Consider the following 27,348-nt stretch of genomic DNA (forward strand, 5'->3'; position numbering starts at 1 on the left):
GAAGATAAACTAACAAATGCCAACATTGACGTGAAACGTAAACCTGCGCATGCAGCTACATCGAGGGGTAGTGGCGGCACATTTGAACAATTGAAAAACAAAAGCAGAAAGTTGCCCTTATAATATCAAAGTTCTGTATGTTAAGAAAAAAAAAATAAGAGCGACCATGGAATCATCTGCCTATGCAATAACTTTGTTTCAAAGCATGAAGTTCACAGTAGTATGTGCAGTCTGCTTTTTAAGGAATCTTGCATCCAAATTCCTTTATATGTTTTCGAAATTCTAGTTTCCGGTTGTGAAAAAAAAATCAAAACTCCAGTGCAAAGCAAAAAATATCACGTACCAAGGTCAGTAACCTTTGAACATTTATTATATCACTATTGCCAATCTGATGTCTTCTTCAATCACGCTACCGCTTGAGCCTGTAATGGTAAAAGAAAACATTATGCACACCGTGCAAGAATATGTGTCATAGAAATTGTAAATGCAGTTTTAAAAAGCTTAGCAATTCAGATTACTCTATCAAATCTAGCTTTACCCACAGCCATTTTACCGATCACGTCTTCCATAAAAGTTAATCTTGCCAAAGACGTTTCTTACGCAGTAGCTTAAGCTCGTTTTATTCATTTTTATTTTAGCTTAGCATGATACAAACTTGAACTACAACCTTGAAGCACACCATATACTAGCCCTAACAATTACAGCCTGGCACACTGTAACTTAGCCTTCTGATCAACAAGCCCACAGACATGTTCAAGACACATGGATCACCATGTGGAATTTGCCTATGCCTGGTAAAAGCCTTATAAATGGATTTCTTCCCTCATAACGTTTCCAACAGCTGAATGGCAGCTTCGACATCAAAGCCGACTTCCCGTCACATGGAGCACACAAAAACAGCAATATTAGAGCAGCTGCTTCATTTGTTGTCATTCAGGCTTTTGGAGCAGGCTGACTTAAAGAGGCATTGCAGGACAACTCCATCAAATTACTCTTCGCAGTAAAATTTAATTCTGTTTCTTTATGGCTATTTTGATGTTTGTCCGGCAGCAAACGATGCATTTATCGGCGAAAAAATTGCATTTAAAAATTTGCCTGCCAGCAGATTTAAACACATGATGTTGTTACCGTAAAAGATGGGTTGCCACTGTCTTTAAGTGAATGGCAGTGTAGCATAGCATCCAGAATCTGTGCCCAAAAATCGGCATAAAAATCAGCTAGTGATGGTGACAGCTGTACATTCTTTTTTGGTTTTTCAATTTATAAAAGCTCTGTTTTAGATGATAGTGGTCTTTTTATGATTAGAATGCAGTACCCCGCCAATGCAGGCCACCTTCCATTTGTCCTCAGTGCCCCTTTAAGATATAAAAAACAACGGAGCAGTAATAGCATCACAGTTTCTCAATGCCTCATGTGGCCTGAAATCGCCGTATTCACCATTTGACCCTACAAACCAAAAACAAAACAACATGCAAGAATAAATTGAATTATAAGCTATTTACCAGGCATTGACAAATTCTTCATGGTACTAATGTCTTAAGCATGATTCCAAAAAAAAGGAGGCAACCAAAATTTGGTGTCCACACCCCTTTAAAGCTTAGTACGACCACAACAATGCCAGGTACATAGACAGGCCTGACAAGGAGTAGTTGAGCGACTCATGGCAAAGCTCTCTAAAGACTGAGATACTTGCGCCACACTTTACGTGTTGCTCCATAAAACATCAAGTTGCTTATGTACAAAACCATGATCTGCACAATCCGACCCTATGGCTGTGTCATTTGAAACCCCGATATGCTTGAGGATGTAAACAAATCGAACTTCGTTCAAAAAATAGCTGTCCATTTTATATTTCACCAATACAACAGATTTTTTGCCTCCTTCTTATCTGTCTGATGTAGTGCGCACTTCACTTTTCTTACGTCTTTGCAATGAAAGTTTTAAAAGGCCTTGCACATGTTAATTAACTCTCCGCAATTTGAGTCAGTTGGCAACTAAAAGTTTGCTAAGCCATCAGCATTAAGAAGCTACCACCAACTAAACATTTCACCTTTTAATCCTAGTAACAACTTGTTTGAATACAGTTCTCTTTTACACACAATAGAAATTTGGAACTTCCTTCCTATCACTACTCGTGCTCTGCCTTAGAAAGATTATTTTTAGATCCTACAATTTTTAGTTGGCATGCTGTTACTTTATGTTTTCTAGAGGTTTCATAGTGAGCCATATGATGCTGATTGGTGCGACTGTGTTTGTGCATTGCTTTATCACCTCCTGACACAGCCTGACTTGATGCTGCAGTATGTTAAAACAAATAAAATAAATAAAAATCTTACCAGGTGTACTTGCGACGAGCACCTTCCTGCCCTGGCTTCTTGCGCTCCCTGTGACGTGGGTCCCTTGTAAGCAGCCCGGCTGCAAAGTGAAGTGGAGGACCAGACTCAGGCTGCACATGCTTTTTTTTTCAGAAGGAAGACCCCTCACACTTTAAGAAAAAAGATGCCTCTGCACAAAACACACTGAAGCACACTCAAACAGCCCACCGAAGTGGTGCCCAGAACCACCTTTCTGACCATGGTAGATAAATACACCTGGGGTGGGTAAGCAGCACTGCTGAGAACACCTCAGCTAAATTACACTCTGTCTTACACAACATGTAGCAGTCCCAGGCACAGTAGAAAGTAAGCTCTCCTCCTTAGTTTCTTACAGCAGGCTTTTTAATCTGATTTAGATATGCTGTCAAAAAGCAGCCGCTGTACAACGACAACAACTGCTCTAAGAAGGGGCTGCTGCTCTGCAACACTGGTGGCTGCTCTAAGTAAGAACTGTACTTGCCAGATGTCACCATGTCTATCTTGGCCATCTTCTAAAACTCCGCAAAATAAATGGCTGTTTCATCTTGAAAGGTAACTCTGGGGGTACCTTTGAACATTTTCAGTTGGCAGACACAGCACATTCTTTAATATCTCCTCTATCAGCCACAGAATACCAAGTGCGACCATTTTAAAGCAGCAAACCAAAACAGAAACTTAGTCTGTGGCCAGGGACGACATTTCACGTGATGCAGTAATGGCGTTACACACATTACCAGAAAAACACTCGTATGCGCATTTAATGGCTAAAGTAGTGATTGAACACGGCGACTCCTTTCATTAAATGCCTGAGATGACCTAATACAAACCTCTAAATTCTGTTAGTGAAGCGGGTAGCAGGTATTAATGTATGGGGAATGTCTCTGACGTCAAATATGCAGTGTTGCCACCAGAAATTATTTGAACTGAGGCCACAGAAACGGAAAATTTTAAAATCGATTTGGCAAATTGAAATGTTGCATGGCTGCCAGACTTGGTGGAAATAACCAAGAATGAGAGAAAAATCCACAGTATAAGTTTCATCACAATGTGGTAACCTCTAAAAAAATCTCAGTGCTGCTATTTAACTATCATTTCTAACCGACACTGAGTGCAGAGATTATCTGTTGACTGAGAAATGTACAGTATGTGTCACACTTAAGGGAACCAGAGAAATGGTTAAAGCGGACCTTAACTCAACAAAAGTAGGCTTCACTGTGAAGACAAAAAAAAAATGTGCAGAAAGCTTGAGAGGAGAAGCCGGAAGCAGCGCTCCAGCTTCACGGAGAAAAACTGCTTTTCTCTATGTTAAGAGCCAGTTTAACAATTTCTTAAGTTCCCTCCAAGCATGACACGCACCGTAGAAAAAACGTGAAGACATGTAAACTAATATGCACTCTGACAGAATGAAAAATAAAAAACGCTGCTTGCCCTTACTCAGAATAAAAACACAGCTTCCACGTGTAGCCAGTGCCAACATGGTTAGTTTTCTTTCCTAATGAGTTTCCAAAGAAAGGTACAAAGACGCACATCACTCCCCAAATGACTAACTAAAGGCAAAGCAATGAAAGTGGCAGATCAATTGTTAAACAACAAAACTTCTGGAGAGCAGGCCCTACAGCTTGGACAGCACCATTTCAACATTTGCAGAACCAGCTGTTGGGCGAGTTGGTGTATGTTTAGCATCTTTGAACAGCATAAAAGGACCAGGACAAGCAGCACTGTGTGTGTCTGTTCTTGCTCATCCTGGTCCTTTCTGTTCAAAGATGCTTTCAACATTTCGTGAGAATAAGAGGGCCCTGTCCTCAGCACTACTATGTGTGGCGAGTAAAAGCAATTGGGCCAAGCACTAGATGCATGGTAGTGTGTTACCAGCTGTGAAGCACTGCAAACAAATGCCACTGCCCTGCCACAGCTAGTATTAACAACCCCATATGTACTCTCGATAAAGTTGACAGAGGGTCCTTAAAAATTACATGGCATGCAGGTAATTATCGCCACAAACGAGGGGGTTACTTCCTCCCTTTCATTTCTTTCTGAAAAATTGTAGGAAATAATCAAGCAACCATATAATAAAGAAGAAGCATTGTGCAAGCCCTATGCTTGCGTAATCATGCTATAAAGGCAAGACAAGCCTGTTAGAGGGGTTGCTAAAGGTGACATCTTGAGAAAATTCTTCATTCACCAACTGTGTTCTGACTGAGTGATAATGAAAGGTTGATAAAGCGTCACTCTATGCTCTGTATAATCGAGCTTACGTTTATTTTGTTGCTAAAGTAATGAACGCGTACAATGGGCCTATATAGCTGCGGCTATTGGCTAAACAGTTTCTGCAAATGTTTTTGTATTCAACTTAAAGTAAATAAATAAATGAATGCAATACAGTACGGCCCATCCCAATATAACACGTGAAGAAGCCATTTAATGCCTTACCAAGCCTCATTCTCTCCACCTCTTCTTCAGAGACAAAGCTACGTAGGGCTAAAGCCAGTCCGTGACGAATGGCATTCGCACGAACGGTTGACCCCTCAGCTTCGTTGAGTGTGGCCTCAATGTCAACCTTCATGAGAAGTCCCGTAAACTGCAGGGGAAACATTATCTGCTCCCTACGAAGGTTCACAAAAGCGAATAAGCAAAGGAACGTTGAAAAACGCCAAAAATGTGCACAAGCAGGAATTTGTCAAGTCAATTTTAACACATGGCACTAGCAATACACAGCAGACTTTGGATAACCAAAACTCAGCAAAACAAAACTTTTCGGTAAATGGTACCAAGTATGCAACTTTGGTTAGCTTCAATTCAACAAAACTAAATCAGTGGCTTTGAATTGGCAGACCTCATAAAGCAAAAAACCGCCTTTCAGTGCACACTTTTTGCCTGCACAGCACTATGCTCGCCAAAGCACTTCTCACAAACCTGAAGCTATGCGTATCACTAGCACTTACCTAAGTGACCTTTTGATAAGTAAAGTCACATAGGAGGCAAGGCTTTCCAAACAGCAAAGACATCTGTACGAAGGCAAGTGCAGTTACTATCATAAAAAAATTTTGTGCTGAATGCCCTGGATCTCATACAGAAGAACCTCTAGCCAGAGGACCTGCTACACTACTAATGTCCTGCTTTTGAACATAACATCAGGTGCATCAGAACACAGTGATATAAATGAATAGCAAATGCCTGCATCCAAAATTACATACAAACCTGTCTCGAACTTCTTCAAAGTACTCAATGCCATGACCGTTGATGTTCACTTTGCCCGTGCCGTTGCCCCAGACTGTCACTGCAGCCCTCACATGCTTCCGAGCACCTGAAAGAAAAAGCAGACCCAAAAGCTAACTAACTATAGTACATTAGAAACAAAGCTTCTGCACGCAAAAATAGAAACAGCGTTAGGCGTACCTTCGGCTTTGGCATACGGCCTTCCGGTTTCATCATACTGCAGCTGTGCATTGTTTCAAGCAAGAAGAGGCAAAAAAAGAAAAGATGCGGCATTAATAGGCTGCATGAGTATATGCTGACAAACACCACTATCATCTTTTATTCTGTATATTTATCCACCTGCAGTTCATGTTCCTAAGTTATCATAAATAATGTAATCCAAGTACACCTGCAGCAAGGCTCGTTTGGAGCAGCTAAACGAAGATGAAAAATATTTAAGATTCTCAAGCTTTAGCAACAGCTTTCGTTCGTGATCAATGACCCAAAATGTCAAAAGTAAACAACTGTTCTGCAAAACTACATTTAATTTTTTTGTTTTCCTTTGCTTCCAACATAATCCCTCAAAGTAATGCTGATACACTCATGAACTGCAAGAGAATAAAAAAACAACCAAAAGCTGAGCTCTGGCTTGACAAGATCAGCTTGTACAATGCCCGCATATTTTCCTGCTTCAAGAGCCAGTCTTTCCATTAATCTGAAAACTATGTACATATGAAATCTTTGCAGTAAGTCCAACTATCAGTGCACAAAGAAGTCTGTGCACTATGCATATCAGCACAATGTTGCACTACAAGAACGAGCTCAAGCCAGTTACATCTGGCATCCCTGCCATACTCCATAGGCATGCTAATTCAAGACTCAGCCATCTAGCACATCAACATTCTACTCCACTGGCCGATGGTATAATATCACCAGTTTGATCATTCTCTAACAAGACTTTAACGGCTCTAGGGGCAGCCAGACATCGAATTTCTTATCAAGTTTTGCTTCAATACCATTTAAAAAAAAAAAAACCCTGAGAATTTCCCTTATGAGTATTTCATGCCTAACATCTAAAGCTCGTTTGATTGCAGAAATTAAGCATACCGGCGGTATCTCCTGTTGAATAACTGCAGCCATCTTTGGTTTTCTGTAGCTCATAATGAATTCCTTCGCATGTGATGAGTACGGGTGTGCCACCAAACGGTCTAGAGTCTTGGTAAGGTATTCATACTATGAATTAAAAAAAAGAAAAAGAGAAGAAATAAGTAAAACAGAAGAGATAAAACAAGGCAGTTGCAAAACAAGTGGAAACATCACAATCTACATGAATGCACGTAAGCCTCACAAAAGTAGCGTGTATATTAGACAGTGTGCATAGTTCACAAGTTTAGGCACACAAAACACGTGATGAGAGCTCAACAGAGGCACCACGTGTGCATATTCTAGCACCTATGCCTGTCTATGCATGCTAGCCCTTGTTCTCAGCTCCAGGCTATTTAGCTTCTGAATAATACAAAGCTGCATCAGTGAGCACTGTCAACAATGCAATATCTGATATACAACCGCACTTACAAATTGAACTGCAGCTATCAAGTAAATAAAGCTTGCGCACACCGAGAATCTCTTGCGAAAATGAGATGTTCATGTAATTTGCACTTAAAGCATGATAAAACTGACCAGCGAGTTAATAAAGCAGCTAAGTGCAAGCTCTTCAGTAAAACTGATTTCGTCCATAGTAAAGCGCAATGAAGACATTGAAAAACGCGGCACCGCACACTTCATCAAACTTCACACTTCATCAAACAGATGTTGTGCCTAACAGCATTCATGGAAAAAGAAACAATTCAAGATCCACCTTCTTTCTAGATGCAAAATAGTTTTATAATGTAACGATTTCTACAGTTAGTGCTTCTTGATGCCTTAAAAGAGGAGAATTATCCCCTTCATGCACTGCATACACATTAGTATACAGTGCAGTGTGCGTATGTGTGCATATTATAACAAAGTGACAAAATGTGCAAAATTGTCCAAGGAACCATTTTAGGCCAGGCATGTGAAATGAACGACGAGAATAAATAGGTTTTAAGATGGACGCCTCTGCGTTTTATGGTAGGTTTGGTGTAGCTCCAATCAGTGTGTGTTTTATTTTAGAAGATAAGTGCTTTAAAACACTTAAAATGTGCTGATATGTTTACATATCGAGTTCTTGTGACAGGAATTAGTCAAATGAAGTTAGCTCCTGAATGAAATCTGAAAATTTCAGCACTTTCCCTTGTTTGGATAATCAATCTGCAAGTGAAGGTGATATCATAGCCCAGGCGATGTCGAAGACAGTCTAAGTTTGAGGCAAGGAATACCAGCTAGAGAAAGTTGAACAATGAAAGAGAGTCACCTGCTGGTCATTCAAAATCTCAACAAGCAGTACTTCTAGCTCCTTCTTGGGAAGCCACATACTGTCTTGAACGCTCCTAAAAGAAACAAAATTCACGCGAGGAAAGCGGCAATTACTAGCAAGAAACTTTCCACCTCAGCCGACTGTTCTAAAATTAAACCACATCCTTGGATGGCAAAGAATGTAACAAGCGAAAAAAAAGCAAGAAATGAGCATAATGGGACAGCAAACAGGGAAGATTCAATTAAATACGTTCAAATCAACCATAGTCCATTACATAGTATGCATTAAAGAAAAAACTCGTCTAGTGAAAAAAGCACTGTAAAATGCACTGCTGAAGTTACCCCCTTTTTTTGCTAGACAAGTTTATTATGTAACGCATACTATGCAAGGACATGGTTAACTGGAGAAATATCGGAGAAGCATTTGTCCTGCAATGGATGTAGTCAGGCTGATTATGATGATGACGACTATATGAACTCAATCATTTGAACTCACTTAAAACAATGTTTTGGTCCCATCAACACATAGTGTATTTTTAATACAATTCGCATAATATGAACAAATTTTCCATTCGCTTTAAGTTCAAATTATTAAGAGCTGACTATTATTTTCAAGAGCACACACGTTAAATTCCACAGTGGAAGACCAAGCAGTCTTGCCTGACTCCTAAATAGACAACAAACCCTACAAACCAACAGAACGCAGCAAGCAGTGAGAAAACAAAAACCCACAGTAAAGTATTTAGTTTCTCCTTTATTATATTTACCCCTACTTTTGTTTGTTTTTCTTTGACCTCTGTTATTGCTTCCTGTGGTCATTAGTGCACTTCAAATTTTATCAGGCACAACTTCCACATGCAGAAGGCTTACAACTTCTGTTCAGCTGGCGGTTCTGCCACTCCCTTGTGGATCATCCGAGTTTCCAGGCGATTCAACTCTGCCAAATGGCTGACTGCATCCTGTAAAAAAGTGCATTCATCATCCTAATCATGACCATAACCATCACCATGACAATGATGCAGCTATCCCATCCCTGCAAACTTCTTAACCTCATCTGCCCACCTGACTGTCTGCACCCCCATTACTACACTGACTGTCCCTTGAAATCCACTCCATTACTCTAAGGGGCCACCAAAACAACTGCCTCCAAGCGTTTAAAAATTTTTTGCCACAGCTCAACAAGATAAGAAAACCATGAAGAATCACTAGCCAGCTTTCCAAAGAACACTATGAGATTTGCCCAGACAAGGCTGGCTTTGGATACAGGTGCAAAGTCCAATCCACCATTTTTACTCTCTGGTGCTGCCAGTTGTTCAGGATGAATAATATAACTGCAGGGAAGACTTGGTTGCACTAAGGACGAGTAATTGGAAAACCCCAACCAAAAGATAGCAATGGCCTCTCCAATCACATGCTTATCTAAGAGAACCACTTTCAGTAATAAAAAACTTTGCAGCTCGTCTACTAACAGCCTGTATGGTATCGACGTGAAAAAGGCATTTTGGTATTACAGAACATAACTGAATGTAGCCAAATCAGAGAAAGCAGAGATCCAAGAAGATGAACAGATGAGGTAATGTTTTTAAAATAAAATTTTAACTGTAAGGCACCAAATATGTACCGCTGAACACATGACAAAAAAAAAAAGATAACATATGTGTAGGCTGCATAAAATCAGTGGCATTTACTAGCAAAGTACTCGTATTCACACCTACTTAATAACAGGGTCGTCCGGCCAACATGTACGCAGTTATGTTGTCACACCGACTTGCCCAGACGCAGTTGTTCCCACCATACACTTCTTGTACATTGGCCTCATCTCTATCCTCCTTTTTTCTAACATTCTGAGTGCTTGTACTGTCTATTTGTCTTCTTGTGTCCCTGTTTATTCGCACAGCTATGCTCAGTTACACCACCAACACAACCTGCCCATATGTCCTTGTTCCTAATAAAAAATAGCATCTTGACATGCAAATGCACAATGGTGGAACCAGCGAAATGGACACAGGACAAGAGGAAGTAGGCACACACACAACACTGCCTACTTCCTCTTGTCCTGCGCCCATTTCGCTGGTTCCACCATTGCGCATTATAAACCAACTAGCCTAGCAATTTACTCTACTGACATGCAAATATTGCAATTTTGGAAGGATTCGAAGGCAGCCTAGTACTTGACCCACACATATAGTTTCTCAGAATTACCGCCAACGATGCAAGTTTCTTAAACAGCACTTCATCCACTGTGCGAGTGCTGGGAAACGGACATTTCATAACTGGCTTGGCTAACGTCAGGTAAAAAACACGGATTCTGAGCACGGTTGCAGAGCTGTATCTATGTCGTGATGCTCTCCAATGTGCACAGATAAAATTAATTTAATATTGCATTTCATATGTTTTTTAAAAAATTAAGCACAAGTGAACGTTTGGAATTGCAGCCATATGAAAACTATGACATTACGACTGAATCCGCATTTTTTTCCAAAACACTAGCCAAGCCAAATACGAAGAGTGGATTTCCCGGCATTCCTGCATATACCCCCAATGGATGAATGACGGCAGCACCTCTTTCCCCCTTAGAGTAACTTTTAGAAACTCCATGGGTCCGCCATCGCAGTTCTGCTTCTAACATGGTTGCTGCTTTGGCCCTGCTCTTCCTGTGTTGTTCTAGTGCACAGGCATTCAGCACAAATCTGCAGGAATGCCTGAATCAATACATGCTTGCATGAAACATTTTAGGAGCCTTTTTTTTATCATTATTTCTTTACTTCTTGTGTTTAAAAATTACTACCTGCATTGCCTTTTAACAAAAAAAAGGGGGGGCATTTAAAGAGCTTCTGTACAATAAACAACCTTAAAGGGACACTGAGGACTACTTCATCCAATTTTTATTCCCAGTGAAAATCAATTCTACAGCTCTTTCTGGACACTTTTTTCCAGCGGGCGAGAAAATTTAATTTAAAAATTTACCGCTAGAAAATTGCATTTAAAAGGATACTTGAAACGTGCTGTGCCGTAATAAAGTTGTTTTCTCTCTGGACCAAAATGCGAAAAGGACTTGGCGATCACCGTTTGGAATTGAATGGCAGAGTAGCCAAGCCCTTAGGTTCCGCATGCAAAGGTCTGTGTCAATACACCGCAAAATCAGCCAGTGGTGGCAACACCTGTATCTCATTTCTTGGTATTTTCTAGCTTATAAAAGCTTCATTTTAAGTTAGACTAATCTCTTTGTGACTGAAACATGCTAATCTCTTGACAAAAGCCAAGTTCATTTTTTTCTCAGTATCCCTCAGTGTTTTCAAGCCTGTTCTGCAGGACTCCTGCACAGTGTAAAAGATCTGGTCATAAATTATCAAAGCGAACAAAGTATTTTGTTGTGCCTTAAAAAATGAGCAAGGGGAATATCAGAAAGCTAAGCTACACCACAGTATAAAAGCTGCTTATATTCGTTAACTCAAAGCAGTACAACTATTCTAACAAAAGAAGATAATGAACAGCGCATGACATACTCGGCAAGCAAATACATGCAAAGAAAGCCCATCAAAATACTTCGAAAACTGGTCATAAGTTTTATTATGCAGTGAGGTCAGTATAAAGGAAACACGAAGGCATAGTGCTAGTAACGTAACTTGGACAGATTCGCTCAAACCGAAAAGTCCGAACAGCCTTGAGAAGTTTTACTTCACAAGCAGATGCTGTTCACCAGAGTCAGTGCATGCTCATTCATGGGCATCCCTGAGAACAAGATTGTAAAACTGATTGTGGTTCTCACGTGTAGGACTTCGTAGTAATGAGGCTTTGTTGTGTAGAACAGGTAGTGGAATGGCCTTCCTGTATAGTCGAACTGCGCAGCTGCATTCAAACAGGGTTATTTCAGCAGCACACAAACACAGCGTAAAGGCACATAACAGGTTAAAAAGACAATACAGTTAACACTAATCTTGCTAAGCAGTAATAACATGTTGCAGATTACAAAACAAATTGGACAATTATGAATGCAAGGGATAACCGCAAAGATACACTTAAAGTTTGGTTAACAGGTTTTTCAATGTCAAAGCAACCACGCCTGTGGGCAACAAGATCCACTGCTGTGGAGGGCCGTGAACTAACTTAAGACCTCCTGAAATTTTTCAACATAAATCGAAATTTCAGTGCATGAGCGTTCACAGAAAAATGGTCATCAAAGCCGAGATTGCACTTATGAATGTGTGCTCACCAGCCATACTTACAAGTGGCTCTATATACAATTTTACGAGTGGTTCTGTTTGGTGGGAGAAATTTTCACTTGGCACAAATTTCTCCCACCAAATAGAACCACTTGTAAAATTTAATTCGTATCCATACAAGTATGCTACACTGCGCACAGGCTATCATCTTGAAAATTTCTGTGTTGGGCATTTCCCATCACTTATCCATTTAAACAATTACTGGTATTACTTGAACAGTTCATATTGGAAGGTACAGCACAAAAAAAAGATGCACGAAGAGACAGATAAAGAACACAGACAAGCGCTGTACCTTCCAATATGAACCGATACCAACTTGTCCAACTGTCCATCCTTCTTCGTTTACTTGAACAGCACTGGAAATTTAAGCAATTTGTGCTTTTGTCACAAGAGGCCACCCACTTCATCGTTGCAACAAACGCACACTTAAAAGGAGAAACAACCGCTAATCTCTTCAATAACTATGAAAACTTTTACAATGCTAATCTTAAAAACATGATGTGAAAACTTTAAACTTACCTTTCTCCCTAGGAAATACATCTTCAGGGGGCTAGAAGAAATGTGTTCATTTTGTTCAGTGCAAAAACTTAAACCTCACACGTACGCGCATAACTGAGTCACACAAGCATGCACATATACCTTCATGATAGGTCGTGCCTTGGGCTCGTGTAGCCCTGAGGGCATCAGATACTGAATGGCTCGCTGAAGGTAGAAAAATTTCATGAGGTTAATATGAGTCACCAAAACTTGTGTATCAGACAGCAATGCAAATATGCAACTCACGTCAACGTCATCTTGTGTCATGTTGTCGACATCAACACCCATCATGTTTGCAAGGTGCCGTTTCCCAATGTCGAATTCATACTGCTCCTTTTTTATGAACTCCTCTGCAAATAATATACGGTGAAATCTTGTTAATTCGAATTTCCGGTTAATGGGAACCGACGCTTTGGTCAAGTCAACATCACTTGTATTAAATCATCATCAGCAGCAGTCTAGCTACGTCTGCTGAAAGACCTTTCCTCTCCAATTAATCCTGTCCTGTGCCAGCTGTGGCCATCATGATGAATAAGTGGGTGCAAACGTTACAAAGACACAGAAAGAAGACCACACGACAGATGCCAATTTCACAATGTTTGTGCCCACTTATTCATCATGAACAACGTCCAACTAGCCCAACTTTCCATTCTGTTGAGTTGTGGCTATGTTATCCCCAAAAAACTTCCTAACCTCATCCACCCACCTAACCTTTTGTTGCCGCCTGCTGCGCTTGATTTCTCTTGGAATCCAATCCTTTACCCTCAATGACCATTGATTATCTTGCCTTCGCAATACATGCCCTGCCCATGCCCATTTCCTCTTGATTTCTACTAGGATGTCACTAACTCGCGTTTGTTCCTTGACCCAGTCTGCTCTCTTTTGGTCTATTAATGTTACACCAATGATTTCCCTTTCCATAGCCTGCTGCACTGTCCTCAACTTAAGTTGAACTGTTTTCGTAGGCCTCCACATTTCTGCCCCGTAGGTGAGTACCGGTAAGATACAGCTGTTATATACTTTCCTCTTCAGGAATATTAGCAAACTGCTGTTCATGACCTGAGAGTGCCTGCTAAATGCACTCCACCCCATTCTTATTCCCATGATTATTTTACTCTCATAGTCTGGATCTGTGGCTACAGCTAACCCTAAGTAAACGTACTCCCTTGCCATTTCCAGTGCTTTGCTGCCTATCCTAAAAAAAAGTGCAGTTCCCCTCTGAGACTGTTGAACATTACTTTATATTTCTTCATATTAACTTTTAGACTCATCGTTCTGCCTTGCATCATTTGAGCATGCCTTGCAATTTGACTCCCGAGTTACTTAGCAAGGCAATATCTTCAGCAAACAGTGATTAATAAGGTGCTCTCCATTAACATTTATCGCTAACTCTTCCCAATATAGTTCTTGAATACCTCCTGTAAACGCAAAGTAAATAGAACCATAGATGCCTCTTCTACACCTTGGTTATGCAATGTCTGCATGATTTCTGAGGTTTAGACTGGGTCAAATGCTTTCTCGTCATCTATGAAGGCTAAATATAGAGCTTGGTCACGTTCTGCGCATTTTGCTATCACAGGATTGATGGCGTCAATATGGTCTGCTGTTGAGTAGCCTTTCCAAAAGCCAGCCTTGTGCTCTGGTTGCCTTAAGTCTAAGGTTGACCTAATTCAATTAGCAATCACCTCAGTAACTACTTTGTAAACAACGGACAGTAAGTTGATGGGCATGTCATTTTTCGTCTTTGATATCCCCTTTCTTATGGATTAAGATGATGTAAGCCTCCTTCCAAGATTCCGGTGCCCTCGACATCGTGAGGCAGTGTATATAGAAAGTGGCATGTTTTTCTGGCCCAATGTCCCCACCGTCATTTACGAAACCTGCAGTTACCCGATCCTCATCTGCCACTTTCCACCTAGGCATTGCCTGCGAAGCTTTTTTTTACTTCCGCATTCGTTACCTGTGGGATGTCCAATTCCTCCACATTATTGGCTTGGTCACTAGAATCCTGATTATTCTGGCTACTACAGAGATCTAGATAGAATTTTTGGCTACTTGAACTATCTTGTCCATTTTGGTAATGACATTGCCTTCCTTGTCTTACTTAGGGCGCATATGACAATGTAGATGTGTAAGCATGTGCAAAAAAATTTGTACTTCTTATTACCATAATTACAATAGCTGCCACCTTCTCATTACGCTGTAAAATTCCTTAATGTTGTCAGCTATATTCTTATTGATTAAGAATCCAACACCTAGCTCTTCACTGTCGGCTATACCACGATAACCATGGCTAAACCCACCCTCACTAAGCCCTATGACATCCAGTTTAATGCCCACTATCTCTTAGAGCAGCACTGCTAGGCTAGCCTCACTGGATCATGTCTTGTTTAACTAGTTTCTGAACATGAACGAGCGATAATACCGTATGCTCTCGCCCGCTCCAGGTATGCTTTCATGGCCTTGCCGATTTTCTGCACTTTAGATTCCGCTCGCAAATGGAGCTGGAGAATGTCCGGGCTCTCATTGCTCGTCGCCTTTCCTTGCGAAGCTGAAGTTGTACAGAGGCGAACCTGAAAAGTTTATAATTTAATCACTGATCGCACGGAACATACTCAGATCACGAGTGAAATGGGCAGTTTAGCTTCTGTATATGCTGCAATAATTTGAAAAATTACGAGGTGACCTTTCACAGTTATTAGAGGTTACCTGTGATAAAGGTGCTGATCGTGACACAAAGCTGCACCGACTGTTAAACTTCGAAATGAATTGGAGCGTTTTTGCAGACTTCTTTACAGCTTCCATGCTTGTCCCCGCGCATGAGTCCACAACTGATTTAGGCGCGCCGTAGTGTAGTAACCAAAACACATGCGCTAATATAATTGTAAAGCAATTTTATTCAAACCATTTAAAATTTCGTTGTTACGTCAATTGCGTTTTGAACAGTGGATTTCCCGTGGTATTCGGACATTACGGATTGGCTTGTCTTTTTTTGTGCTTTATTTTTTATTGTTATCGTCGTACGCAGCCGGGTAACTTTTTCACGTGGGTAACCACCGCGAATGCATATTTAGCACTTTACCGAATATTTTCTCGGTCCTGCCGCGACAACCGCACCAAGAATGGATAGCCTCTCGGCTGGAAAGCTCACCGGAGCTCAGAAAGAAGAGTTGATGGACCAAGTTAAGCAGCAAATCGCCGTGGCCAATGCTCAGGAGTTATTGCAGGTGACGATTTCTCTTGCTCGCCTCTGCCGGCGGTTGTGTGTGACAGAAGCAAAGATTATTTGGCGCAAGTCTGCAGGGCTTTTTTAGTAGTCGTTTACATGTAGTTTTGCGACTTGCGGGTATAAATTATTGACTGTCAACTTTCCATGAACCGCTACACGCGTGCACGTGTATGGTGCTCGTTGTAGAGGTCAACCTTAACAGACTCGTGCTAACCGCCGACCTCTCTGTTTTGTTTCAGAAAATGACGGAAAAGTGCTTTAAGAAATGTATATCAAAGCCTGGGACCACTTTGGACAATTCTGAACAGGTGCGTTCGCGTTGAAGCTGCATATTTTGCTGGCAGGGACGATGCGGGGGACGAAACAGTGAACACGCACAAACTGAGTATGAAACATAGTGCACACCCAACTACCGCGCCTGTTTTTACAGCGCACGAATGTGACTGCTGTCGCAGGGTATGAGATACAACATGGAAGTGCCGGCGTAGATAGAAATATAGAAATTGTAAGTAAAAGATGATCGCCATACTTCGAAACCGGCAGCTGGTGTCAGACTTCCTCTTTTTTTTTTTTTTTTTCTCCGCAGCGCACCACTCCTGTGCGCTCGAGACAAGTGCAGTTGAGTTTTTACAGCGTGCTGACTGCCTATCGGGAATGCGGTGGAAGTATATCTCGCAGCTGGTGTGGAACACGAAATTGTTCCTGAGGCATTTAAATCGGGAGCCCCAGCTGTTCCGCCCGTCTTTCAGGGACTGGTAAACGATAGATCAATGTGTTAATTAGCAAGAGCCTGCCCAGTGACCTTTATTTCTTCAAAATAATTTTTCAGTTTTGCTGTGTTGAAGTATTGGTGGACTGGTATTATTATTCATAATACCCAGGCACGGAATTTTAGTAACAGTGTCTGTCTGTTTCTGTTTTCCAGAAATGTATATCTATGTGCATGGACCGTTACATGGACTCTTGGAACATAGTGTCCAGATCATATGGCAGTCGAATTGCAAGAGAAAGGGGACAAATGTGACACTTGGATTGTGGGACATTCAAGGTGCGGCAGTCTATGCACTGCCGAAAACTCTATGCTGCACCAGTTACGCCCCTCTCTGTTACAAAGGATTGCAACCTCTACTGTGTACATACATGCACGCAGACAGACACTGTAGATAGCTATGTGGTAGTGAAATGTCATATTTTAATGAAGTAATTAAAACTGTTGACTGAATTGCGGGCCATTAGCACAGCTTGTGCAAGCCATGGCCAACAGTGCACTCGCCGAGGATTTTGTTATTGCCAGTTTGGCAACGCATGGTTGTTGCAGTTTTATGCTGAGCTGATTTTGTGACTTTTGCATATAAAAATCGTGCCAGGCATTTACACCAACATGCAGAAAGGTATTAAATGATATGTGAGCAGCAGACTCTAGATTTTTTGTGAAGTACTGCAGACTCTAGATTTTCTGTGAAGGACTGCACAGCTTTGTTCTCCAAGCTGTAAATGCTGGCACTGCCAAGCGCTGCTACCCTAATGTCAACACAAACTCGTGTATGCAGTGGACGTTCGTAATGTTCAGTGCTTTGAATCATTTTCGGTGGCGAAATGCCTTAACAGGAAACTGAAACACATTGAGCAATAAAGAAGCTGAAAAGAAAACAATGACGCTTGTTATTTGCACAAAATAGAATGTTACTGTCCTCCTTTGGCTGTGCTGAATATGTTTAATAGGTAGAAGGTTGCACCATTATACACTGTAGTCCTTGCAGTCATGAACTATCATCCAGTGGGGGATCATTTCAGATTTTTAAAAGGAAGATAAGAAGATTGCACAGCAAAAATACCCACTCTCCAAGATGATTCCCTGTGTAATTTGTTGGCTCCTCGCATGTCCACATTGTGGCATAGCAGTGCTTTCGGGGTTCAGTAGAACCGACAACAGGCATCTTGTGGCAGCTTTTGTTGCAGGAAAAATGGCATTTTTTTACAGATGTGACAGCTTTTGGAGCAGTAAAAAATTGCATTTCGTAGTAAACTGGGCTATTGCACCACATAAAGGGAGTTGTAACAAAATTTCATCTTCTGAAACTGGCAAGTTCAGATATTCACTGAATAAAAAGAAAGTAAACTCTAAGCCAAAGAGCCACCATTATCATCGTCATCAACCTGACTGTGCCCACTGGACAACAAAGGCCTCTCCCATGCGTTTCTAATTAACCCTGTCCTGTTCCATCTGCAACCACCTTATCCTTGTGAGCTTCTTAACCTCATCCACCCACCTAACTCTGCTGCCACCTGCTGCACTTGCCTTTCCTTGGTGCCCAGTTCATTGCTGTTACCGACCATCGGTTATCTTGCTTTTTCAGTACGTGTCCTGCCCTAGCCCATTACCCCCCTTCTTGATCTCAACTAGGATGTCGTTAACCCATGTTTGTTCCCTGACCCACTCTGCCCTCTTCCTGTCCTTTAATGCCACGTCTATTATTTTCCTTTCCATAGCTCTCTGCGTTGCCCTCAATTTAAGCTGAGCCCTTTTAGTTTGCCTCAGCGTTTCTGCCCCATAGACTGGTACCAGCAAGATACTGAGGTTATATACTTTTCTTGGTGGATATTGGTAAACTGTCGTTCATGATTTGAGAGAACCTGCCAAATGCGCTCCAACCCAGTTTGTTCCAGTTATTTCACTCTCGCGATCTGGATCTGCAGTCACTACCTGTCGAAGGTAGATGTATTCCTTACCATTTCCAGCGCCTCACTATCAGTCAAACTGCTGTTCTCTTCCGAGGCAGCTGAACATTACATTTTTTTCATATTAATTTTTAGACCCAAACCAAAAAACCTACATCGAGCAGATAGAAAAAAAAGGTTTGTTGAACATTGATTTTTATTTAGGTTGAAAAATAATCATACCTGAAAAAAAAAATGCAAAATCAAGAACGATATTCTTGAAACTAAGGCTTCCAGTAAAACCTAGTTACAGCGAACAGGTTAAACAAATTGTAAAATAGTTCAATATATCCAAAATTCATAGTATGAAATTTCACCAATAACCTGAGCAGGAGAAGTGCAGTTCAATTGGTGAAGGGACTGCAACGGGGAGAGACCTTTTCCAATGTTTTAGCGCTTTTTCGAAACCACTCACGGCGATTGCGGAGGCCACAAAAAACCGAGCGCTGAACGCCAATTAGGCGGCTTCCCAGCACAGCATGCGGCGGCAGCAGGTCAAGTGCCAGTGAGGGTGGCTTCCCTGCATTATGTGGAGAATGGAGACGCACTTGCTTTGGTGGCTCAGTGGTCAGGGCACTCTGCTACTTAGGTGGAGTGCCCATTGGCAGCGGAGTATTGATGGAGGCGGAATGCAAAATGCGTCCATGCACTGTGTGATGTCATTACTTGTTAAAGATCCTCAGGTGGTCAAAATTACTCCAGAGTCGCACTAAGGCACCTCATGCTTTTTTTTTTTCTTTCACTACCCCCTTCCTTCACAACACAGTTCAGGTGTCCACTAAGAAGTGAGACAGTCACTGTGCCATTTCCTTTCCTCAAAAACCAATTTTCACTATGGAGACACCATGACTGAAGGGACTGTAAAGTGGTTAGTCTCCAAGCAAAAACCCAGACATGACTGTGTCAGTCCACACAATGCAAGTAGTGAGCCGTATTGCTCACATGATGGCATGGGAAGAAATGTGAAAATAATGCAGAACAAGTTTCTTTAATGACAACCATAGGCTGTTGACCAGCGAGGCACATGCTTTGCATTTGGTAAGCTCTTCAACATTTCCCTTTCTTGTTGCAGTGAAAGATGCATGGCATAAGGCTTTATATTAAGTATTTTCGGTATCTCCATCGCCATCCTGGATTTTTGGTTTCGGGGGTGGAAGGGTCAGCATCCGCCAGCCAAGAGGGTCTCTTTTCTTGAGGTTCACTTCTACTTTGGTTCCGAGGTACTGCACCGAACTTTTCTCCACATCGACCACCTGTAGCATGAAGTGAATAGAGGGGAAATGTAACGATGAGCCTTGTCTCTTTGGCACCTTCTGCAGTAACAATCGGAAGCCTTAACAATAATGTTTCACTGTCGATTGCAAGTTGTTGTTTTTTTTTGACCAGCATATCAAAATCGTATCGGACGTTTTGCTTTTGACAAAGCAGAATACAAGTTTACTTTAATTAATGACACAGCTAATGGGGCCTGTAGCAATGTGCAAACTGCTTACCAATAGCAAGAACAAGCCTCCAAACAAGCACAAACACTACCCAGAGTTGTGTAAACATTTGTGTCACTCTTAGCTTGCATTATGAGGCCTCTTCAGGACAACACATCATACTGCGAAAGAGGCACAAAAATCGCCTAGCTGCATGAAGCAATGGAAAAGCTGCCCTCAACTGCAGTAACCACAGGCATAGCAAGGAAAGATCCAAACCTTTGGTACTTACTCCGTTAAGAACAAATACTTGGTCGAAGATGGCACGGTCTTGCCCAAAGGTGATGTGCAGATGCAACTTAACCGGGTTTGCCTCAACATACGATTCATCGGGTATGGGCAGCTTGGTGAAGACACTGATCACCACGGAGCTCCCCGTCTGGTACCAGTCGTAACGACAAGATGCCTGTGTTTCCGCAGTCTTCTGCATATGCCAAATGTATATCGTCAGCTGAAAATCCCTCAAAGTCCATAGGACAACAGCCCAGGCATGCTTGCTACATTAATCTTCTCTCAGAATCCATTCTGTTGCCTGAAGCTAAGAGGCTATCAGTTATCTGTTCTCCACGTTATATGGCCTGATCAAGTTCATTTCCTATTCTTGATTCTAGGTAGATTTGAGCTGGGACGTCATTACTTTGCTTTTGTCACCAACCCGCTTTGCTCTCCCCTGTCTCTTGATGTAACCTGTATGATTTTCCTTTCCATAGCTTGCTGCACTGTGTGCAATTTAATTTCAAGCCTTTTTGTTAACCCCCAAACCGTTGTCCCATAGGCGAGCAGTGGCAAGACAAAACTATTCTACACTTTACTCATTCCTGGTCTTCACTAGTCATGCCAAATTCCGAGGTCTTTGCACTGGCACCACGGCTACTTGACCTCAAGTTCAGACCAGCTGTGGCAATGTAAACTGGACTGGGGGCCACAATAACCGATATGCATTGCTACTACACTAGTGCATAATAAAGGGTGCTATCACTCATGCTCCAGATGCAACACTTTGCAGTGCATGTATTACCAGGTGGTGCTACCTGCACTTTCGAATACAGTGGCACCGTTAGCACTCGCAGTTTTCGGACTGGTAGCTGCATTTTGGCGGCATTCCCAAAACGTACTCCTTTCCTTTTTTCTCCAACTTTGCCTTTCCTTGCTTCTGCACCGTTCATGCTGCACTGTTTTAACACCAGTATGGTTAACAATTTTATATACTTTTTGTAAGGATGGTCGCCGTGAGCCTACTTGTCAATACCTTTTTGATCCACGTGTGGCTCCCTGATGTGCAGCCTTGCTGTTCCAGGAAGTTGGCAAAATCAGAAGTCTTTCGTTGGCAGCAGGTCCAGTACTTCATCCTGCAGTTGCCACACGAAGGGCAGAGTTATAATCGAGGAAAGTAGGGCAAACAGAAGCTTATGCCTGGTTTCAAATCCCATCACAAATCTGAACAATATGTGTAGAATTAGAGAGAAAGGCACTTGCCCCTCGTGAAATATTGGGAAGCCCGAATGGTAGAGACAGGTCTCCAGGTTGCTGTGTTCACCCTGGTATGTCTGAAAAAGCAGCAGGCATAAGCAACCTTTCAGCATGCCAAAATTGAAAGCACCAAAACCCACGGTATACAAATTTTAAGCAAAATATTTTACACTTGTAGATTTTTGTGACTGTAGTAGTCTCTTGCAGTGCAAAAGATTGCTTCAGAGAGGAATGGAATTGCAGTAATAGGCAAGTCTTAGAAAACTTTCACTGCAGAAATCTTGTACAACCATTTGGCGTCATTACCCAGGTCCCACAGAGCACTGAAGGATAATGGTTCTGCACCGGGAAGTACCTTCCAAGCTCTCGTATCCATTACAAAATCCCAGTTCTTCCTTGTTTGATACACATCATCTCCTGAGGGAATTTTTTGCAGCTTTCCTTTCTTGCTCTCAAATGCAAGCACGGAGTAGGCCAGCTCACTTTGGCACTGTGGCCATCACGCAATGTTTTCTACTCTTGTGTTATACAGAATGGGCTTGCGCCAGTTCTTCGACAATGCAGGTTATTCAAGATCCGTAGCAAACACACTAGCCTCTACCCAAGAGAATGAATCCATTAAGAGTTAAAACTGTAAAAGGACAAAACATGTTGGAGGCACATAAACTCTTCGTGAAAAGCAGTAGTGATTCTTCACTACTGCTCACAAAACAATTACTGGCTGCAATGGTCGCACAGAGGGAAAACTTCATAGCTGCAAAGAGTTTAACATCGCAAAACGTACTCTTCATAGCTGCTGTCCACACTGCTTCACAAACAAACAAAATGAATGCACAGAAACGGTAAGTAAAAACAGATGTTAGATTATTTATTTGCAGTAATGGTCTGGCCCAACCACTTACCTACATGCCACAAGATGTAGCCCAGTGCACACTCGGCACAGAAACTCCACAGTAAGCAACGTGTCAGTGAAGAATTAAAAGGATCAAAACTGTGGGCAATCACAATAAAATAGTTAAAACTGGTAGAGGAGCTTCCTATTGGCATTCAAGTCATTAAGTGATCTGTATGAAGCTTCTTATTGGAAACAGCTCTCGAAGATAGCAACTCTAGCCCAATCAGGGCAAGCTCTATTATTCAAACCTGTCTGATAGTCTACCCACCGCTAAATAAGCAGAGGTCTGCCCTCGAAGATGTCCTCCTAATGTAGCAGCTTGCAACAGATTGTTGGACAAAAGAAACTGCGGCAGAAGATGAGGTGAGAAGATAAAGTCCAGCTTGCTGGAAATAGGTAATTTTCGTGTAAATGGGTGACACAGTGTCTACAAGGGAGAGTTTAGCCCGAGTTGCTACTAAAAAAACTAATTGAAAAGGAAGGTTAAAGACAGAGGAAACAGAACTGTTTGATGCCCTGTCACTCTTTTCAGATAGAATGCTTGGAAAAAGGTTTCTGAAAGAAAACGGCTGTTTTAGCAGTGCCTTAGCACCAAGGCAGGGCAAACACCAGTTCACAATTGTTTGAGAGAGCACATATGCATACAGATGAGACCGTCCTTTGTTCATGCATGCACTGTTTGCTTTCAAGAATGGATCAACCAGGCCAGCAGCACAGCTCCTTCACAAACACCACTCTTGCTAATGAGAAACAACTTACCTGCCGACATCCAGCATTCTTGCAAGTCGTGCCAACTGTCACAACGCTTTCAGCTGAAAGTTAAAACATGGATTGTCTGAAAACTGTTTTTGAAACTGTTTTTGAAAGACCCTTACCTTCAGTTTCAGGAACATCTGCCTTCTTCTCCAAGGAAAGCTTGTTCAGAAGAGGAGTTAAACTTGACCCGACCGAGCTCCTTAGCCGCACCATTGGGTCATTCTCATCGGGTCTGATCACGGGAATTATCCGTGCACGTGGCGGTGGGTTTTCTGGTTTGGGAGGCTGAAACGATAAAGAAAGCACTAGTTACAGTGCAATAAATGGATGGCTCTCTGAAAGCAATGAGCTAAAATGCTTATGCAAAATTTGTAAGCGTTAAAGGAACACTGAAGGCAGGACCACCCAATTAGTGTTCTTGTTAGTAGAAATGGATTGTCTCGCTCTCTCCGCTCGTCCCTGTCTGTTCCCTCTGCGTCCTCGGTGTTTTAGCGCTTCTGAAAATGTCATCTCTCCGGGTACGTTAGCATTTTTTCAGACACAAAAAAAAAACATTTATAGCAGAGAAAATTGAATTTTAAAATCTTGCCGCTACTCGGTTCAAACTCGTCACGCCTACACCAAGGACTGATTGCTGCCATTTTGAAGTGAATGGCTGCGTAACCTAGCCTCTGGGATCTGCGCCAAAAATTCAGTGTTGATGCAAGTACTTTACTAGCAGAATTGACCAGTGTATTTCATTTTTTCCAGCTCAGAAAATCTCAACTTTCAACAAGAGTGGTCTCTTTGTTGCTAGAATGCCATAGTCTTTCAATACAGGCTAACTTCAATTTGTCCTCAGTGTTCCTTTAAACATAAATTCCTACCAAAACCATGCGTTCTGCCTTACTCTCATCACCACTGGGAAAGATCTAACAGAATATGCCAATATTTTTCAATCGCCTCCAACAGCGGTCACCCCTTAGCATTCGACAGACAGAGACCACAGTTCTTCGCATTGCTCAGTAACTATGTCCTTTGGAAAACGAGGCAGGATTTTTGTGTTAGCAGCAGGTAAGACCCATGCATAAACTGCGCCTCAAGCAGTAGCACAGCACAGACAAATGCTTATTTTTTGACAGTACACTTTGGCTACTGCTTTAACTGAAATCATGTGGCAGCAAGTATTTCCTCATTAAATGAGGGCATCTAGTCTAGTCCTTATGCTTGTCTTACCACATAGCAGACACTGCAGCACTGAACAAATGGCGATAAAAGGCATTACTAGCACTTGGCACCTAGTATATGTGGACGATGCTCAGAATGTCTCAAGGCACAGCGACCAAGATAAGTGGTGCCCCCATAAAAAAAACAAAAAAACAGGTGTTCCCGTCAAGGAAAAGAGGATCAAAAGTATGAAGTAGACACAAAGTACTGTACCTCAACTTGGGCCTCATTTTCATTATCGATTTTCCTTTCTGGTTTCGGCGACTCCGGGGGCTTCTGGTCTTGATGGTAAGATTTGGCACAGCCCTGAAATAAGAGCATTAAATGCACATGAATACCTCGGTAACGGTAAACTTAAAAACAAAAGGTATTTGTGCATCGACAAGGCACTCTTGGCCAGCAAGCTTTCGGTTATCTTAAGCATCTACAATATCCTCTGGCTGCATTCTTAACTTCATTTCGTTGCTAGCACCGCTATCAGCCCCGGAAAAACGGGCCGCTTACCTTTATATTTAGGAACTCCGTGAAATCCGTGGTCCTAGCTTTACAGCATGACCAACTCTTGTAGGCATCGTGGAACACAGGCTTTCCCGGGTGGTGTATGCAAGCATCTGAAACAGCAGCAACACATAAAACGAATCCGTGTAAACGTTCTGAAGGATAACGCAAGTTAAACTGATTCCACAAGTTTCCGTCTCGACGAATCTGCAGCTTTTAAATTGAGTCACAGGCAACACACGTTTATTCAAAGCACATGTCGCGGTGACAAGCAAGGGTGCTCGATACTAGACCATATAAGCAGAATGATGTATTGTTTTTCGGCGCTTTTTAGCACGGCACAAACGCGCGTCACGCTATTAGTGGCCTCACCTGGAGCGTTCTCGCTTGGGTCGAACTTTTTGAGGCATCCTTTGTTGTAGCACTGCAGCAAAGTCTTGGGCATGACTAAAGTCTTGGGCAGCGATTCCTGTGGAAAAAGGAACCCTGTGGTTGCTAAGCACGAAGCATCTGAACGACTACAATTTTAAGCGCAGTGTAAACGAAATTACCTACAAATCCTTCGGTGGTAGGGAAGCACAAGATATTCTATGAACCTGTTTTCCACGGAACACCGTATCACGGATCACCCAACACCGGAGAGCCCCTCCCGCGGAGACGATTTAGCTCGTAAACACGCCGGATGACAGTACACTTCGCTCAACAACAGACAAGCGAATGGAAACCTGGTGCGTGATAGTACGTGGGCTATGAGCCTGATGTCACCCAGAAACTTCGAAGGAACTTTCTAGAAGGAGGTACCAGCTAGAGCGAATCCCTTGTGGCCACGGCTGGGCAGCGTGGCCCCACCATGGAACGACAAAACAACCCTCGGCCGACGCTGAACATAAACTCTGGCTTCAAATACAGCTTAACGCAACACAGCAAAAGTCGGGGATCAAAGACACCTACCCACAGAAGTACCCGCCAGCCGAGCTACGATGCAACTGAGCACGCTACAGCTGAATACGCCGACAAAAAACATCAACAACAAATTGATGTGACGTAACGACGACGACGTAACGAACAGCCATGATGATGATACCAAACCCGAGGTCCCGACCGCCGCGGCGATGGGAGTGAGCTTTCGAACATTTTAAGCTCTTTGCACTGTGTAATGAAGCAAGGTGAAGCGTGAACATGCGCCAAAGCAGCGCAGATGGAGCCTTTCTGCTATACCATAACAAAAAAAAAAAAACTTGAGACACGAAGCTCGTCCTTGAGGTATGATGCGATAGCGTTAATCGGTTTCAAGCCGGTGGGGCTTTCGAGACCTAAAGCCCCTCTTGTCGAAAACGTCATGAGGGGAGCTTTAGTGAGACCCAGGTTGCTATCCCTGAGCAACTAGCTCTCGCGACCATTGGGCCACCTGCAACGGTGAATTCCATTCCATTCCAAAAACCTTTATTTCCATCAGAAGGGAGGCCCCCTACTCCCTACCCCCGGCACGCAGGCCTAGGGGGTAGGGGCCGGGACCCCCGCGATTAAAGGCAGGCAAAGAGTTGCTGGCTCTTCACGGCCTCCACCGCCAGATGAATAGCTTGCTTCTGCTTGACGGGGTCCGTGCTCCGCAGAAGGGTCTCCCAGGCTTCTCTACTATCAATTCCTTCGTTAGCCCCTGGGGATTAAGTCTACACAGCCCCAAATTACGTGATCGAGGGTCCCCCTCTCTCCACATTTTTTGCACTTATCATCTATGTCTTCATCTTTGAGGACGTGCGATGCCCCGACCGGATTAATGTAATTTCCTGCCTGTAATCTGCGCCAGATCGTCGCCTCTTTGCTTCCGAGCTCTCTGTTCGGTGGAGGGACTAGTCTCCTTTGTAATCTGTAGTTTTCAGTTATTTCCGTGTAATTCTGCAGTCTCTCGTCTAGTTCTTTGCAGTCGGGCGGTTCTGCTCCGGCTCGGAAGTAGAGATCTCGAGCCAGAGTCACAAAGTCACGTGACCTGCTTTTTCGCTCACAACACTGACAAAGCTGACGCCGGATTTTCTGAAAAAAAATTGGTTTTTGGGAAAGGAAATGGCGCAGTATCTGTCTCACATATCGGGGGACACCCGAAAAGCGCCGTAAGGGAAGGGATAAAGGAGGGAGTGAAAGAATAAAGGAAGAGCTGCCGTAGTGGAGGGCTCCGGAATAATTTCGAGCACCTGGGGATCTTTAACGTGCACTGACATCGCACAGCACACGGGCGCCATAGCGTTTCGCCTCCATGAAAACGCAGCCGCCGCGGTCGAGTTCGAACCCGGGAACTCTTGATCAGTAGCCGAGCGCCCTAACCACTGAGTAACCACTGAGCCACCGCGGCGGGTCAGCCCTCCACTACGACACCACTTTCTTCCTTTTTCTC

At 42.6% G+C, this 27,348-nt stretch overlaps 3 protein-coding genes across 4 annotated transcripts; 1 reads left to right on the forward strand and 2 right to left on the reverse strand.

Moving 5' to 3' along the window:
- Window positions 1-348: 348 nt before the first annotated feature.
- On the reverse strand, window positions 349-15,549 carry mRpS9 (mitochondrial ribosomal protein S9). Its single transcript, XM_077631642.1, has 14 exons — window positions 15,416-15,549; window positions 15,132-15,279; window positions 12,953-13,056; window positions 12,809-12,871; window positions 12,689-12,719; window positions 11,716-11,795; window positions 8,817-8,905; window positions 7,945-8,020; window positions 6,657-6,782; window positions 5,751-5,793; window positions 5,553-5,658; window positions 4,785-4,957; window positions 2,337-2,415; window positions 349-422 (listed from the first exon to the last, which is right to left on the reverse strand). Exons 1-14 carry the CDS (start codon window positions 15,509-15,511, stop codon window positions 410-412), a joined length of 1,227 nt encoding a protein of 408 aa, XP_077487768.1. The 5' UTR covers window positions 15,512-15,549; the 3' UTR covers window positions 349-409.
- Window positions 15,550-15,707: 158 nt separating this feature from the next.
- On the forward strand, window positions 15,708-17,588 carry LOC144098779 (mitochondrial import inner membrane translocase subunit Tim13-B). Its single transcript, XM_077631646.1, has 3 exons — window positions 15,708-15,933; window positions 16,175-16,243; window positions 16,861-17,588. Exons 1-3 carry the CDS (start codon window positions 15,829-15,831, stop codon window positions 16,957-16,959), a joined length of 273 nt encoding a protein of 90 aa, XP_077487772.1. The 5' UTR covers window positions 15,708-15,828; the 3' UTR covers window positions 16,960-17,588.
- A 2,037-nt stretch (window positions 17,589-19,625) lies between these two features.
- Window positions 19,626-26,033, reverse strand: mora (cysteine and histidine rich domain containing protein). 2 transcript variants are annotated; one of them, XM_077631643.1, is made up of 10 exons: window positions 25,911-26,033; window positions 25,332-25,428; window positions 24,966-25,072; window positions 24,675-24,767; window positions 23,375-23,540; window positions 23,259-23,311; window positions 21,611-21,681; window positions 21,384-21,483; window positions 20,367-20,558; window positions 19,626-19,906 (listed from the first exon to the last, which is right to left on the reverse strand). In XM_077631643.1, the coding sequence occupies exons 2-10, from the start codon at window positions 25,402-25,404 to the stop codon at window positions 19,754-19,756; spliced, it is 1,008 nt and encodes a 335-aa protein (XP_077487769.1). In that variant the 5' UTR covers window positions 25,405-25,428; window positions 25,911-26,033; the 3' UTR covers window positions 19,626-19,753. The 2 variants fall into 2 exon arrangements, with proteins under 2 accessions (XP_077487769.1, XP_077487771.1); XM_077631645.1 differs by lacking the exon at window positions 25,911-26,033 and adding an exon at window positions 25,702-25,842.
- Window positions 26,034-27,348: the final 1,315 nt, after the last annotated feature.

This window comes from Amblyomma americanum, chromosome 7, assembly GCF_052857255.1.
Source record: "Amblyomma americanum isolate KBUSLIRL-KWMA chromosome 7, ASM5285725v1, whole genome shotgun sequence".
Taxonomy (NCBI): domain Eukaryota; kingdom Metazoa; phylum Arthropoda; class Arachnida; order Ixodida; family Ixodidae; genus Amblyomma; species Amblyomma americanum.

Excerpts from the sequence above, each read along its gene's own strand:
- mRpS9 (XM_077631642.1), bottom strand. The coding sequence starts at position 15,511 with ATGGAAGCTGTAAAGAAGTCTGCAAAAACGCTCCAATTCATTTCGAAG. Across the intron at positions 13,057-15,131 it reads GGAGCGGGCGAGAGCATACG|AGGAGTTCATAAAAAAGGAG; the intron begins GTATTATCGCTC and ends TATTATTTGCAG. Across the intron at positions 12,872-12,952 it reads TGACACAAGATGACGTTGAC|CGAGCCATTCAGTATCTGAT; the intron begins GTGAGTTGCATA and ends TTCTACCTTCAG.
- LOC144098779 (XM_077631646.1), top strand. The coding sequence starts at position 15,829 with ATGGATAGCCTCTCGGCTGGAAAGCTCACCGGAGCTCAGAAAGAAGAG. Across the intron at positions 15,934-16,174 it reads ATGCTCAGGAGTTATTGCAG|AAAATGACGGAAAAGTGCTT; the intron begins GTGACGATTTCT and ends GTTTTGTTTCAG. Across the intron at positions 16,244-16,860 it reads CTTTGGACAATTCTGAACAG|AAATGTATATCTATGTGCAT; the intron begins GTGCGTTCGCGT and ends TCTGTTTTCCAG.
- mora (XM_077631643.1), bottom strand. The coding sequence starts at position 25,404 with ATGCCCAAGACTTTGCTGCAGTGCTACAACAAAGGATGCCTCAAAAAG. Across the intron at positions 24,768-24,965 it reads CGGAGTTCCTAAATATAAAG|GGCTGTGCCAAATCTTACCA; the intron begins GTAAGCGGCCCG and ends CTCTTATTTCAG. Across the intron at positions 20,559-21,383 it reads GCCACACGTGGATCAAAAAG|AAGACTGCGGAAACACAGGC; the intron begins GTATTGACAAGT and ends TGGCATATGCAG.